The sequence below is a fragment of the Tachypleus tridentatus genome, chromosome 2 (genome assembly GCF_004210375.1).
Source record: "Tachypleus tridentatus isolate NWPU-2018 chromosome 2, ASM421037v1, whole genome shotgun sequence".
NCBI lineage: Eukaryota > Metazoa > Arthropoda > Merostomata > Xiphosura > Limulidae > Tachypleus > Tachypleus tridentatus.
The window spans coordinates 96,299,052-96,314,321 of record NC_134826.1 but is presented as its reverse complement, the minus strand read 5'-3'; the positions used below and the strand labels follow the sequence as shown (position 1 = coordinate 96,314,321).

General features: G+C 32.6%; 1 protein-coding gene across 4 annotated transcripts in view; it reads right to left on the bottom strand.

The window, feature by feature from the left end:
- Positions 1 to 5,837: 5,837 nt before the first annotated feature.
- Positions 5,838 to 15,270, bottom strand: part of LOC143244626 (BCAS3 microtubule associated cell migration factor-like) — a 33,001-nt gene continuing 23,568 nt past the window's right edge. For all 4 annotated transcript variants that reach the window (XM_076489647.1, XM_076489649.1, XM_076489646.1 and 1 more), the window contains exons 14-23: positions 14,614 to 14,707; positions 14,373 to 14,519; positions 13,858 to 14,175; positions 13,329 to 13,485; positions 11,785 to 11,891; positions 10,981 to 11,078; positions 10,485 to 10,672; positions 9,657 to 9,760; positions 8,327 to 8,521; positions 5,838 to 7,211 (exon numbers count right to left, since the gene is read on the bottom strand). In XM_076489647.1, coding sequence (XP_076345762.1) covers positions 7,069 to 7,211; positions 8,327 to 8,521; positions 9,657 to 9,760; positions 10,485 to 10,672; positions 10,981 to 11,078; positions 11,785 to 11,891; positions 13,329 to 13,485; positions 13,858 to 14,175; positions 14,373 to 14,519; positions 14,614 to 14,707 — 1,551 coding nt within the window. In that variant the 3' untranslated portion in view covers positions 5,838 to 7,068. The remainder of the gene's footprint in view (positions 7,212 to 8,326; positions 8,522 to 9,656; positions 9,761 to 10,484; positions 10,673 to 10,980; positions 11,079 to 11,784; positions 11,892 to 13,328; positions 13,486 to 13,857; positions 14,176 to 14,372; positions 14,520 to 14,613; positions 14,708 to 15,270) is intronic.

The following is a 15,270-nucleotide window of genomic DNA, read 5'->3' as shown; positions in this document are numbered from 1 at the left end:
CCACGGCATGTTGGCTCGACGTGGGAGCGAACCCGCGACCCTCGGATTACGAGTCATGAATGCTATTAGACCTGATTATTTGGATAGCTATTTATTTATTTACAAAAAAAAATATTATTCTTAAGACCTTATTAAAATATTTGTTTACTAGTTATTTCATAATAATTATCTTGTATTGTAAAAGAAAAAAATCTCAATACTTCTGGAATCCAACTTTGAAAATTAGATTGTAAGTGTGTTACGATTCACATTACGTTCAATGCACGACAGTAACTCAGATTTAACTCGTTGGGAACGTAGTACAACTACAAAAGAAAATTATTATGAAGAGGCTTGTATCCATAATGAAACAGTTGGTTCCTTTTCATGCCTTTAGTTTCGTAGTTAATTCATATTCTTAACGCGTGGAATTCAAGTAACCTTGCGCAGCACGAGCTCTTTCCTTCAAAATTATGTGCTAAAATAAAACTAACAAATCATCGGAACGGGGTGTATTGACTCTTGTTTGCTTAAGCTGCTAGGCACCTATTGTAATAGGTAATACTGTCAGAGATGTTTCTGTGGGCAACACGCTTACGTAACCCTATCTAAAATTTACCTATAATTTTCCTACTTCTTAAACGTCATCTTGCTACAAATGTTTGCTCTAAGCACGAATGAGGCTTTGGTGGTAAGGATAACTCTTTACCATCCAGAACCTTGTGCTAGGGAAACTGGTACATATCATTATTTTCTTAACAACATTTGTCAATGACATTAATTTTTTAACTTTACGTGTTGACTTTGCCGTTGAAACGTGGTCATAGTCTACATTCAATTTCTACTTGGAATTTAATCTCTTACCTATACTGAGTGACTTCGTATCATTACTCCGGGTTATCAAGTTTGTGTGGTTGCCGGACTCCAAGTCAGTATTGGACCAATTTCTACTTGGAATTTAATCTCTTACCTATACTGAGTGACTTCGTATCATTACTCCGGGTTATCAAGTTTGCGTGGTTGCCGGACTCCAAGTCAGTATTGGACCATGCAGGTGTTTCCTTTCTCAAGTACTGTCAGCGAGTCCCGCTAGTAGGCCAGTTCATCCTATTAATTTCTGTGATCTACTCTCCAAGTCCGCCAGTTCACTGGGATTCTGCATACGCACGACACTGTCTTTTCATTGTTCAACTCAACCTATGTTCTATCTACTTTACAGAACGTCTTTATTTAGTGTCTGCCATAACAGGAAGCCTCAGTCACTGATGAATTTTTAGTTTAGTTAAAATGTTTATTTTTTGAGCTGACACCATCTGACAAAATGAAACGAATTGCACATCTAAAAAGCAAATCTTCAAAAGAAATTCTATAGGAGTACCTGAAGCAAAAATCCATGATCACGAGATGGGCAACCCAAGCTATAGATGTTAGGAGTAACTTGTGTGACCTGCATGAATAGGTATATCTTACGATTATAAACATACATCATGGTATTACATAGGCACTACATATAGATCTCAAACCTTGGTAACCTCTATGTACAATTCCGGAAGAGGTCGTTAGATCGGTACAATTGATAATATTATTAACTATTTACTGACCGTGAAATACTAGTTACAAGGATAGTGAACTCATAAAATCTATAACAACAACAAAATGAGTTTAGTAGTAGAACTGTGAATCCATAATATATATACAATAGATAATAGTTTAGAGACAGGACAATGAATCCAGAAATAACACAACAAATAAAAGTCTTAATCTATAATTGTGGATCCACAGAATCTACGAGACATACAAAAGATTAGATTGTAAATTCAAAAGCTCTATAACAACAAAAACAAATTGTATAGGTTATCCCTAACCAGCTAAAACTTTGATTTCTAAATTTGTTTCACGTGTTATTTTAATCCCAGGAGCTATTACTTAAATCTCGCTACCGCAACTGGGCACAATATAAATACCTGCACTTTTATAGTCTTTACACTGGTGTAGCACTGATTGATCGGACGACAGCCAGTCATAATATAAAATATCAATATTCTAGTACAGTTCATTTCCATGCAGTAAAAGGAGTGATGTTCATGTAGTATAGAATTGTCTTTTATGCTGGTTTTCCTTGTTGTTACTATAATTATTTCAAACACTGTAGAACAACTGTTAATGCTGTCTACATGAGCAATATTATAAATAGTGTATCAAGTAGACACGTACATATATAATTGATGTTGTTAATGTTTCAACATAAATTTATCTTTCGCAGTCCAGATAAAGGGAAGAAGCTAAAATACTATCCAGAAGAGAGGAAATGCTGCAACAACGTCTAGAGAGAACGGGTAGAAGCTACAGGATTGTTTAGAGAGAGAAAAAAAGCTGTAAAAGTGTGAAGAACTTAGGATCACCAGAGGAAATTAATAAAGCTACAACCTTGTCTAACGAGAAGAAAGAATCTACGACATTGTCTAGAGAGAGAGAGAAAAAAAAATCAACAATGCCGTCCCGTGAGAGGGGGAAGAAGGTGCAAAATTTTACAAAATTAATTGACAGATAACGTTTCCTTCTTTTTTTTTTATTTCACAAGTGAGAGGACCTAAAGATCACAATTTCCCGGAGTCGATGAAAAGAGTTTCCGGAGCTGAGGATAGTACAGCCTTTACGGTCGATGAGGCTAAGTTCAGAGTCTCTCCAATCATGTTTATAAAAGAACAAAAACAGAAACTTGTTTAACAATGGTAATGGCTCGTATTATCTAACTCATGTTAAAAGTAATCAGAATAACTAAGCAACGGAAACTCGCAAACTATCAAACACACGTACAAAATAATAACAAAGGTCAAGAATTAATTCTGTGTATTTTAGGTTTATAAGATTGAATCAAGAGAGTATTGGAATGTTATCGTGCCCAATCCTGTTGATTCTCACTTGTTTCCCCATATCTTCTTCCTGATGTTTTTATTTAAAAAATGTTTCACAGCTATCTTATAGTTTATTTTGTACTAAATCTCGAATGTGAGTGAGCTCTAGACCTATCTTTCACTGAATTTCATCACTTTGACATTCAGAACACTGGGCATAAATCATATTGCGTCAGACCATCCAACGGCAATCGCAACGCTTTGTTTTACTTAGTCAGTCGGATTATATATTTAAAAACGGCTAAGTTTGAATAAAATCGTTTTGTTATCGAAACTTGGTAAAAAGAGTAGCTCAAGAGTTGGCGGTAGGTATTGATGACTAGCTGCTTTCCTTCTAGTCTTACAGTGCTAGATCAGGGAGCGTTAGCGCAGATAGCCTTCGTATAGCTTTTGCGTGAAATGTCGAGTTATTGTAAAAGTTGATAAGTAAATAAGTCAGTGTCATTACAGGATTATAAATTGAAAAAAACTTGACTTCATAAAGTGATACAGATATATCTTGTAGAAATTAAAATGTTTATTTTTCGTTAAGCTATATTGATGCGACTTAATGTTGGTCTACTCAGTCTAAGCATAGCTGTCAACAATAACTTGCAGGTTTTTTTTTGTTTTTTCGATGTTGCTGTGCACTTATTTTAATCCGTATTTTTAGCAAGAGCATGATATCGTTAATATCCACTAGTTTTGCAATCACATTAGATCATTTTAAGAATAACTTCAAGAGCTGGTGGTAGGTCCATTAGAACTGGGAGCAAAGCTCCATCTCTTTCTTTCCCTCCGTATGTATAAGGAGATTGTAAATTAGGGCATGTCACATCGGAATTCATTCAAATCGTATCTTCATAATGAGCCCGTAGTGTCTGCTGTCTCATTACCAACTTTGTTGGACGTAACTTTTCTGCTTCAACCTTCTTCTTGAATAAATAAATGTCAACGAAATTTGCCAACGTTCTTGAATTTAGGTAAAAGGTTATAAAGATAAATATTCCTCTAGGGCATCATTTCTTTGTTATAAAGATAACTATTCCTCTCGGGCATCATTTCTTTGTTATAAAGATAACTATTTCTCTAGGGCATCATTTGTTTGTCATAAAGATAAATATTCTTCTAGGGCATCATTTCTTTGTTATAAAGATAGATATTCCTCTAGGACATCATTTGTTTGTTATAAAGATAAATATTCTTCTGGGGCATTATTTGTTTGTTCAGAAAGATGTTTCACTTTTACAAGAAGACGAAAGGCATTCGTGATATTATCATTGGCTTTCAGGAAAGTTTTCCAGGATTTTTCTCTTTGACAACTATCTATCCTGTTGTGTCTGAGCCTATGAAGGCATGAAATACACATAACACATGAGCCAGTTCTTCTTAGAGAGCGATGTATATTGGTTATAAGTGTACTGTTCTCATGTTACCAGTTCTAAATATAATACATAATTTGGACTCAATATCAGACAGTTTCTGAATAATTAAATTCTATATGTCAATGTATGAAGAAATGATGCATTTCATCAACAATGTGTTTGGCATGCAGTATCAACAAGAGTATCTGCTTCTTCTTGATCACTGTTTAGTTCCTCCACATTTATCTTGATAGGCTTTGCACCATTTTTCGTAGCCCTAACACACACTTTGTCGATGCTCTGGAAGTTATCTAATTTTTAGGTTGTTAGGAGAACTATCAATCTCTCTTTGTTTGTGTCATTGCTCAAACATTTCTTAACTGGCATCTTCAGTTGGTTGCTTCTAAGGCCTCGAATGTACCACAGGAACTAGTATTTGCATAACGATTTTGGATTAGGTAACTTGAAGTGTTCACCGAAGAGATAATAAAATATTTATATTTTCATACAGTTAAGTGATGTTTCTGACAGGTGTTCTGCCTCATGTAAAAGTTGCTAAACAGTATACAAAATAAAGGTAAATGATCATGATAAAAGTTACATAAACTGAAGATTTTATTTCCCCATTCCTATTAATAGTTTTGTTACGAATTCAAAACCAGAGGGGTTTTATCGTCCAATCCACATCTCGATTTTCTTATCAAACGAAAGGTCTCTTGGCCAGCCATCTGGGATACAACATATCATTCTGAAATGATGTTTAAACATATCTGCAATGTAAAAATTAAGAGAAATGTGGGAAAAATCTGCAGTTTACATATAATCTATCACAAATTTTAACTTTTCCTTTGGTTTTTCGTATGTTTTGATGGCTTTTTCAGTTTGAATTGTAGATTTACTGACTGTTCAAATTTTAGACCAATACATTTAATGCGATCTGGCTTGACAACAATGCATGAATTTTGTAAATGAAAATAGACAATAAAATCTAAGGTAAATTAAGATCAAGTATATAAATTTCTGTATGTACATAGCAATGGATTAAAATGTTCAGTAAAGTGTGGAATTTTCAGTTGCTTTCAAGAGTCCAATGTTCCTATGCTAGAAACTGCATTCTCTTCATTTTTTACCCCTTCTCCTTCCTATGTGTTGCGTCTAACTAATTTTTAGATTGATACAACCAGAACTGGCTTTGATCATAGCAAATAATCTGGAGTTTGTGTAGAATTATTCAGTTCATCGAACAGGCCAGTCTTAGGCTGACTAATTAGCAAGTCTATCTGATGAACTGAATAACTTAAAAACCATTAAAATTAGTGAATCACAAGGAAAATCCTATAAACTGTAAAAACAAAATAATGTGGCATGTAGACCCTTATCTGTAATATGTTTAAAATGACTAAGTTTAAGGTTAGCACTTGTTTTTAATCTTAATGGTTCAACTTGCGTACGAGGTGTACAAAGAACGATTAGAAGTGCCAAGAATGATGCTGCTTATCTGATTCAATGTATAAAATGATGTTTTAAGGCAATTTAATTACAGTCACGTGTTTTAGCAATGAAGAAGTGAAGTAGAATGCATATATAAACAAGTTATAAGTTGTTATTTAATAATTTTATTTTACACAAGCATTAGGCAAGGGTTACAAAAATTTTTGACATTGATATTGTATGAAATAATGTAAAAATATTTTATAATGCAAAGTATATGGTCACAAAGCTTTACAGTGAACACAAATTTATTTTCTTTGCTAAAATATGTTTTATAATAAGCATATATTTTCATAACAAAATTTTATAAAATGATAATTACATTGTGTTATTTATTAACTTTTGTCCCTAAAATAGGTCAAATGTACCTTATCTGTTCAAAGGTGTTGCTTGTCATCTCAAGTCTGACTTTGAGAAATTGTGTTAAAACAGCTAATAATTTTTTTTCCTGAAAGTTTATAAATAAATTTAAAAATTAACATTTGATTTGTTCATGCATTTTTCAGAATATTTACTAAAAGTTTGGAGTATCCTTAAGAACAGAATATTTGTGGCAGTATTTAAGTTTTCATGATATGCCAAATGTGAATACCAGTTTTGCAGGCAATAAAATAACCTTATGCACAAAAAGTATATAAAAATTTTAAACAATACTAATTTAAAACATTCAGATGTTTCAACATAGTTTTACCATAATAATTCCTTAAAATGAGCTTAGAACATAAGAAAGTGCTGGTAAACAACTAGTGTTACTTTTTAGTTACAGCAGTAGCTGAATACTAGAAGTTTATTATATTCAATGTTTTACTACACTTGCAAAATTAATTGGGTTTGTCTAGGTTTTAGGAGCTCTGAATACTTTAATTTTTACATTATTATTTATTATTGGCATCTAAAACATTCAACTAATATTTTGAAATATTTATATAGTGGTCTAAATGGTCAACAGATAGCAGATGCTTTCATGGTATAACAAATTCAACGATCAATAACTAAACACTGATGAGCATTTTAATCTTTAAATACAATAAACAAGAAATATATATATGAAAGTAGTATCAGCAAATCCTTCAATGTGAAACAAAACAAGGGCTGTGCAGTAAAGCACAAATACTGATTAGTGTTAATTAAACTAAATATATACACATGCATAAGATTTCACATAATACACAAGACTTCTTAGACATATATTCAACTCATCATCCTTTTCTTTAACAACAATATGAATAAAAAGTAGCTATACAAAAATCATGGTCAAATTATTTACATCATATTAAGTTTTCTTTTCTTTTTAAAGCATACAGTGCATTCACAAAAGTAGAAAATATATCAACCAAACATTAAGGTGATTCTGGGGATCCACCTGAACCAGGGAACACGAGAACATGTTCCATACTTTGAGGTGTAGAGTTGCGGGCATCATAATTATGACTATTGCATCCAGAACTGCTGGAACTCAGCTCTTCATAACTACCTTGAAATTCTGCAAAAGCAAAAAAGTATACAATATTTTCTCAATAAACAGAGGAAATCATAAACTAAATAAATTACAGAAGATGGAGATTCTAAGTTTGAATAAAGGACAGTTTCTTTTGATTAAAAGTTAATTATTTTGGTGTAATGAAAGAATAATGAAACATACTTGAAAAATGGGTTATTTAATAATAACAATCAAAGAATGAATAAATACAACATAAGCTAACTGAGATATAACTTTCTAAGAGGAGTTGAAGGCTGTAAATGCTGGAGTTGTACTCTTTTTTTTTTTTATGAATGTTTACTTGGGTTATGCGTTTTAAACAGATCATAAATTTTCTTCTTGTAAGTTTGTATTTGTTTATTCTTGGTAACCCATTAGTATGATGCCTTCACTAATACAGAAGAATATTTTCTTAACCTATTAATTCATGTTTCACATTTCTTCTTTCCTTTGAGGAATGTTTTATGAAGTTACAGATGGGTTCTTTATGAATTATATGTTATATTTATATATATAATCTTATATAAACAAAATCAAGTCCAAACAAAATTTTAAAATGCTGCTCTAGTCAAAAAGATGTTTAGGATACAGGCTATCATGTGGAATAAAAAAAATGTACCATAGCTTTTGGAGGTGACTGGGAAGTAGGATGAACATTGGAGCAGGGATACACCATCTATCAGTCTTAACCTCTGTTCACAAGTTTCACATGAAGAATAATTAAATAATAATATCTAATCTATTTCTGTTCTTTTGATTACCTTATTATTCTTCATGTGAGACTGGTGAACAGAGGTAAGACTAATAGACAGTGTATTCCTACTACATTGTGGGTCCTACTTCCGCAGTCATCTCGAAAAACTATAGTACATTTTATACTCCACATAACAGCCTGTGCCCTGGAGATCCTTTTGATTAATGCAGCATTTTTTATGTTTTTGGGCTTGTGTTTGATTATAACAAATTATCATTAATCAGAGGTTTGTATTTGCTGTTTTTTATGCAATCCTTCCTTTGGATTTTATTTTACTTGACTGTTCAGTATTAAAGTTCTCTATATAATATGTGAAATGAGCTTACGAAAATGTAATCGAACTAAGTTACATATTTCAACATACCAGTGTTATTAGGGGGATCAATAGTTGTTGTGTCTCTTGCTGGTGTTTCTATCATAGCATCAGCCAGAGATTCTCTCAGTTTGTCTTCTATTTGACCTCGTTCTTTTGTTGCTTTACCAGGAGAAGGAGCAATAACTTCTATTTCTGTCTGGCCACCACATACCTCTAGTATACCAGAATGTTGTTCAAAACTCCCTAAACAATGAGCATAACAATTTGGTTATGCTACTGTTAGAAGGATTTTAACTCATTGCAGTGAAAGGCTCATTACCTCTTGCAGGGTTAATAATCCTTTGCTTTTTCATGGAGGACTACATATGCTTCAAGGAAGTAAGATAACCAACATTATTTTCTGTTTAAAATGTGCAGCATTTCACTTTTCATCACATCAGTTTGATTTTGGCATATGAAGAACTTAAAGATTACAGCATAGATTATAGAGAAAAAAAACCAAAAATATCACGTTACATCAGATAAAAAAAACAGTTTGACCCATTATGGCTTTATTACGGCTAAAATAATTTCAAATTTCATGGATGTGAAACCTATAATTTCAACATTGTGTTGTTAAATTTTCCAAATTTCAAATATAGATTGTAAAAATGTTTGAAAAACAAACCTTGTGCTCCAATAGTATTATTAAACTATGAGACACAATATGAACCTTAAGGTATGTAAAAGTATGCTTGAAACTGATTAAAAAACAACAACAAATATAGTAGACGTTTTTTTAGTTACAACTTCTCTCTGGAGAGCTCAACATCAAGTGGAAGGTGCCTTATATACAATGATGAGCTTTAAAGTAACACAATAAAGTTTAAATGATAAATTAGATGCTGAGTTAAGGGCTCAGTCCGAGATAAAGCAGGTTCTATATATGGAAACTGTTTTTCATTGGCCTTCCTTAAGACCTTAAAAAAATTTTAATGCATAACTGATGTAAAGTACAGAAGTGTGCCAGTATGATAGGCATTTTGGTATTTGCATGTTCATTCATGCAAGGTGGAACCAATGTGGCCTTGTGTAAAATAAAAAATATCTGCAGACTGGTGTGAATACACATAACAAGTATCAAGGTGCTTATTAGATTTTTCCAAGAGTAGTTAAGTACATCTTGAATAAGTGAGAGTATATTTAAATATATTATTTAAGTAATTTAAGTATATTAAATTATTTGAAAATTCTTAATAATGTTAATATGAAGGCAATCTCCATATAAAAGAAATCCTGATTATGCAAAGACCAAGGCCACAACTCCAATCATATTATAAAATCATCTGGTATTAGTAATGAAAAAAGCTTAAGGGGTAGCTTAACTTGAGAAACATACCCCAACTGCAAGTGGCTTCTATCAGAACAGGTGAAGCAGATGGTTTAGTGTGTGTCTGGTGGTCTCCCGGCATTGTCATAGGACTGGACCGGACAGGCCTAATGCTAGTTACAAAACAGATTCTTAGCAATCACTCTAACACTGAACACATTATGTAGAAAAGACTACACAAGTATCAGACCTGCTGAACTTGAACAATATTAAATCTTAGTAAATGTACCTTGCCTCTTTACCCAGGAAGTAGTACCCAATAACACTAGAGAATGGATGAGTTAGAATGTACTTCATTGAAGTTCACAGTCTTAAAACAAAATTATAAATGTTAAGAAATGATTTCACTACCTTATTTACAACAAGCAAGGACTGGCACTCAAACAAGAAGCTAGAAGACGCAAATAACTATCCCAATTTTTGATTCAAAATCATTCTTTATTCAAAAATTTTAACATGATAAATATGGAAGTATTTTGTTCAAGTACTTCAAAACTATGCATACACTTTTCAACTTCAGTAAAGTTCATAGAAATGGGCAAACAAGTATATTGTTATTCCACATTTTAAATTAAGTACCTTATTATATTCATTTTTTACTGATTTATTTAAATAGTTGAGAATACAGGAAGTATTTGATTTGTTATAACTTCAGAAGAGTATTTATTTTCTCAATTTACAACCAACATAGTAAACTTGCATTGACATTGAACTTTTAACTTCATAAATACAGCAATATGTTGAAAAATGTACACTTATCATCACTAGTTATTTTTGTTTTAAAAGTTGAGTAATATGTATTAGAAATAAAATGCTTTATAAGGTAACATTCCAGACCTATGCAGATCTACCCCATCAGGCTGGAAGTCTAGAGTGGACGAAGATATCTCGGGGCAATCCGAGAGCAAAGCAGATGATGTGGAAGATAGTACAGTCGTGTTAGAGGAGTGATGAAAAGTTTTGAAAGTAAACTGTGGACCCATCCAGAGCCTTCTTGGAGGACCAGCATGAGTTATAATCTCCACCTGGTGGGAAAATAATATTATAAACCAAAATTCCATGAAGTAAAATGTAATTTAACCACAAGCTTTTCTTCTGCACAAAATACTTAATTGCATTCTACAAAATTGTTTGAATCAAATTTAAACTAAATAAATTACAAAAGGTACATCCATCATAACAAATCAATAAAGAACTTGAAAGTCATCTAACAGCTTAATAAGGTATTTGCAATTATTCTATTTTTTTTTGTTTTTTCAGTGTTTATAAGGTACAATTACCATTTAAGCTGCAGACGTTGAGGGTCAAATTTACATAGTACATATTAACTTGCCTGTGACAACCAGCTATCTCCAATGTCTTCTTTAGTATTTGACTGGCCAACTTGGTCCTTGCTGCTCTCAAGAGTTGATGAATATGATGTTCCACTATCTAATGATAATAATCAGTATTTGGTAGTTTTTGATATGACAGCGATATGTTTATGCAAAGGGATAATAACTAAAGCTTCACATAAGTTATTCAACGTTACATATGTTTAAGAAATTTCTCAAATGCTAAACTACAGTTATGCTTGCAAAGTAATAATATATCCAATTTATATACCTGAAGGATTTAACAATAAAATATCATCTATTCCCATTTAAAAGGTTTGAAAAAAAAAAAAACCTTGTACATTATTCTTCGTATGGTCCAAATCTGTCTGGGTACCAATATTCATTAAAATTGTTTGTGGAGCTCAATGTACTGTTGATCATTACATGATCTGCAGTTTAAAAGCATAAACATAGGAATAAAACATTATGCAATATTCATGTCACAAGTACACATTCATCATCTATTTTAGAAAGTAAAACAATGTATTGTAAGGTTAAGTGAAATTAACCAGGCAGTAACTTTAAAAGTGGATCTTGCACTTGAAAAGTTGCACAGGTGATTGTTTTGTCACATTCATTAAATAAACCTAACTTATAGCTGACCTGGATCCCCTGATCAATAAATCAAAAGATTCAATGGTGTTCAAGACCTGCAAAGGCCCTCCAGTCATACAACAGAAAAAGGTTTAGCAGATTTTATGTTCCAAATATTAACTCTCATGGGCAGCAGTCAGTCATTGAAAATAACCAGATCAAATTACCCTGCTTCTTGTCCTTCCCACTATGTTGAGCTACAGAAGTCTCACTGGCTATAATGAGGGGGTTTGTACTGAGTAGAGGAGGTCGAAGCTCAGCCGAAGAGTGTAACCTGTGAGAAAATAAGTACATGATTTGTCTTCTCCAAAATAGTAAATCCATACATTAATGTAAAGTACACTAAGCAGAACTAAATTTATTTACACAATTTTCTTGCATGTAAATTTCCATTACATAAACTCCCAGAACATCTTACTGTTTGTTTCAGAAATTCATACATAGCCATTCATGGACTTTCTGAACTAACCATCCTTAACTTTAAACCAACAGAGGGAAGGCAGCTAATCAAGAACACCCATTTATTCTCAGGCTAAATGAGTATGAATGTCACACTTACAACTCTTATCCCCTACCATCCATAAAGAGAATATTTAACTCACAGATTCATAATTTGGCATCGTATATTGAGTAACCGTCATTATATTACGTCAGTAACATTGAATGTTATTAACTCATACAAGTCTTCTTGTGCATAGTGCATATGATACATTAAGGGTGAAATTAAAACATCCTATTTATCAATAACTTTTTCCACGTTAATTTTCTAATCTACAGCTGCCATTACAAAAAAAAACAAAACACTTGTGAGATAAGTTAATAATTCTCTCAAACAGTAGGGGTCCTAGTCATTCCTAGAGCAAATGTTCGAAATGCAATTCCATTTCAACAAAATAACTGGTACTTTTAACGTTATATATTGTTTACCTAGTTGGTTTCATAAATGTTTACAAACTTAAATTTTCAATTTTGTGACATCTTTAGGTCAGAAGTGTAAACAGCTTTTTTTTAAATTTAATTTTTGCTAATTCTTCAGCTTGTATTTCTCTCTCTAATGTTTTAGCAAATTAGTAAGCTTGACATTTATTGCACTGCCTGGAAATATTAAAATATTCAACTGGTTCTAAGCTTTGAAAAGGCAAAGACTAAGCTTTAATGCTATACATTTTAAATTGTAAACTAGCTAGAATAAGGATGGGTATGGTAAAGTAATAAAGCATATTCAAGACAGTTCTGAAATACTTCCAAATTAATTCAGAGCCTTGAATTTCTTTTTTGACGATGCAGATATGTGTGTGAAAGCTACAGAAATATTATTCTATGACAAGGCATCAAAGTTAACCAGTATGATAAGCTAAGTATGTCTATCTCTCCTTTTCAAATTTAATATACTGTTTTCACACTAATGCACACAATAACTTATTTATTGAGAACAAACTATAAGCAGGAAGTTTATTGCTTCAATTGGCAAAGTAAAGTATCAAAAGAAATATATTCATGGAACTTTATCAGACATTTAAAAGCCATAAAAATGTTAATTTTTTTCACACAGAAACAAGACATTATTTTGAAAGTTTCATACAATTTGGTTAATTAATTTTACTGAAAATACAAACAACATTACAATGAACCTGAGGGAAGATCAGTTTTTTACAAGTATATGCTAAAAACGTTTTCACTTCTTAAGAATCAATAAAATCTCCCAACTCACCTCTGTAAGTTCCACTGTGCCTGTGCCATCACTTCCAGTTCAATTGGAGATTCTTCAGTGATCTTCTGCTGTCCACTAGCCACTCTGGGTTCAAGACTATATTCAGTTAAGTTACCATGGCAACCAATAATAAAAAGTGAATCCAACACTCGCTTGTCTGGACAACAAAGATAAATTGAAATGTAATAACACCATACAAGTAATTATGTAATCACTCTTCATTCACAAAAAAGAGAACTATTTTTAAGCTTGTAATATTAAAGATATACATAATGGTAATAGCCATAATCCTGCAGAAGTACTGTCACAAAATAGACTAACGCTTAAAATTCCACAATAAAAACAAGTTAGTATTTATATAGAATGAAAAAAAAAAAGGAAGCTACCTTAAATATCATAAACATGATACAAAAAAGAACCTGTGTAAAATGTTATTTCAAGATAATCTATTTATTTTTCTAGAAATAGGCTTAGAAGTAGAACATAGTTTATTAACAAACAAAAGTTAACAATAAGTAACACTAACTACCTGTCCTCTTCTCCCTTGCCAGACTTGGGCTTCCGACCAACCATGCCCGAGGTGGGGAGAATGTAGCAGCTACACTTGTGTTCTCATTTCCTTTTAGAACAGTATTTCCAGTACATCCTTTCCCTGAAGGACTTTTGGGGACATTTCCAGAAGAAAGGCTAGTGAGAGGAAAACTTAATGGTTGCTTGATCTGTGAAAGGGGGAAAATTGTAGTAGGATGGGGATAAGGGGGAAGTCTTGGGTTCCCCATCCTGCCCGAGGTGGTTGAAGAAAACACCACACTTGGGTGAATATCGGGTGACCTTGTGATGGCTGCACCTATAATAAAACAATAAATAATGTTGAACACGAATATATCTACAAGTCAGTTATGTTCATAAACACAAAAAACTATACATTATAGCATTTCATTTTTGGTCTTCAAAATAATCCCAAAACCTTCATAATTAAAATTTCATTTGTGTCCACTCCTTCCAATGTGAATCATAATGAAGCCTCACCTTACTGATACTTACCAGGAGAACCAGGGCTTGCTGAGAGCACGGGACTACTTCGACCTGTTTGGGTAGGTTGTTGTATTTCTTCTAAACCAGCACTTTTGTGGAAGCGGCTTAACTGATTCACAACTCTGGGTGATGTGTGAGTTCTTACACTTACAGGCCCTAAGGTAACAGAAACATGAAATATCAGTTCTTTCTTATACTTGGGACTTTTTTATCATAATGCAATTAAATGTTAGTTATTTTTGTAACTTACCTCCATAGGGAGTCAAAGGGAAAATGTGTGTTGTTCCACGCAGTGTGCTAACAGCTACCCAACGGGTATCCAGTGAAAAAGCTACTTCTTGGACCTAGAAGCAGCAACAAATTAAAAGTTAGAGAGTTTGTTATCTACATGATTAGGACATTACAATTAATGTTCTGTTAATATATATATAAAGCTATTCAGTACTACTTTCTATCAATAAAATCTTATGATACTGGGAAGTGAAGAATTGGGTATTAACAGTCTGGTGATAACATTTTGAACCAATTTCTTAAAATACAAAATAACAGTGGCTTTCATATCTGCATTTACTCCCCACACTTTGTACAAAATAAGTTATGGTAAAATGTTTCACAATACAGTTTTGTAACAGTCAGTTTTTTATAGTGAGAACAACCATTAGTTAAGCTGACATCCAGTAGTTCTACTCTAGCATTAACAACAACATGCCCCCAGTAGTGTATAGACAAACTGCAGGATTATTTTGCTAAAGAAACACTACATACATAAATTTATTTAAATCTATTCTTGACCATTTTACTATCTCAGTGAATTTTATTTGTTTGTTTTGCAGTTAAGTGCAAAGCTAAACAATGGGCTATCTGTGCTGTGTCCACTACGTTGGGCAACAAAACCAAGTTTTTAGCA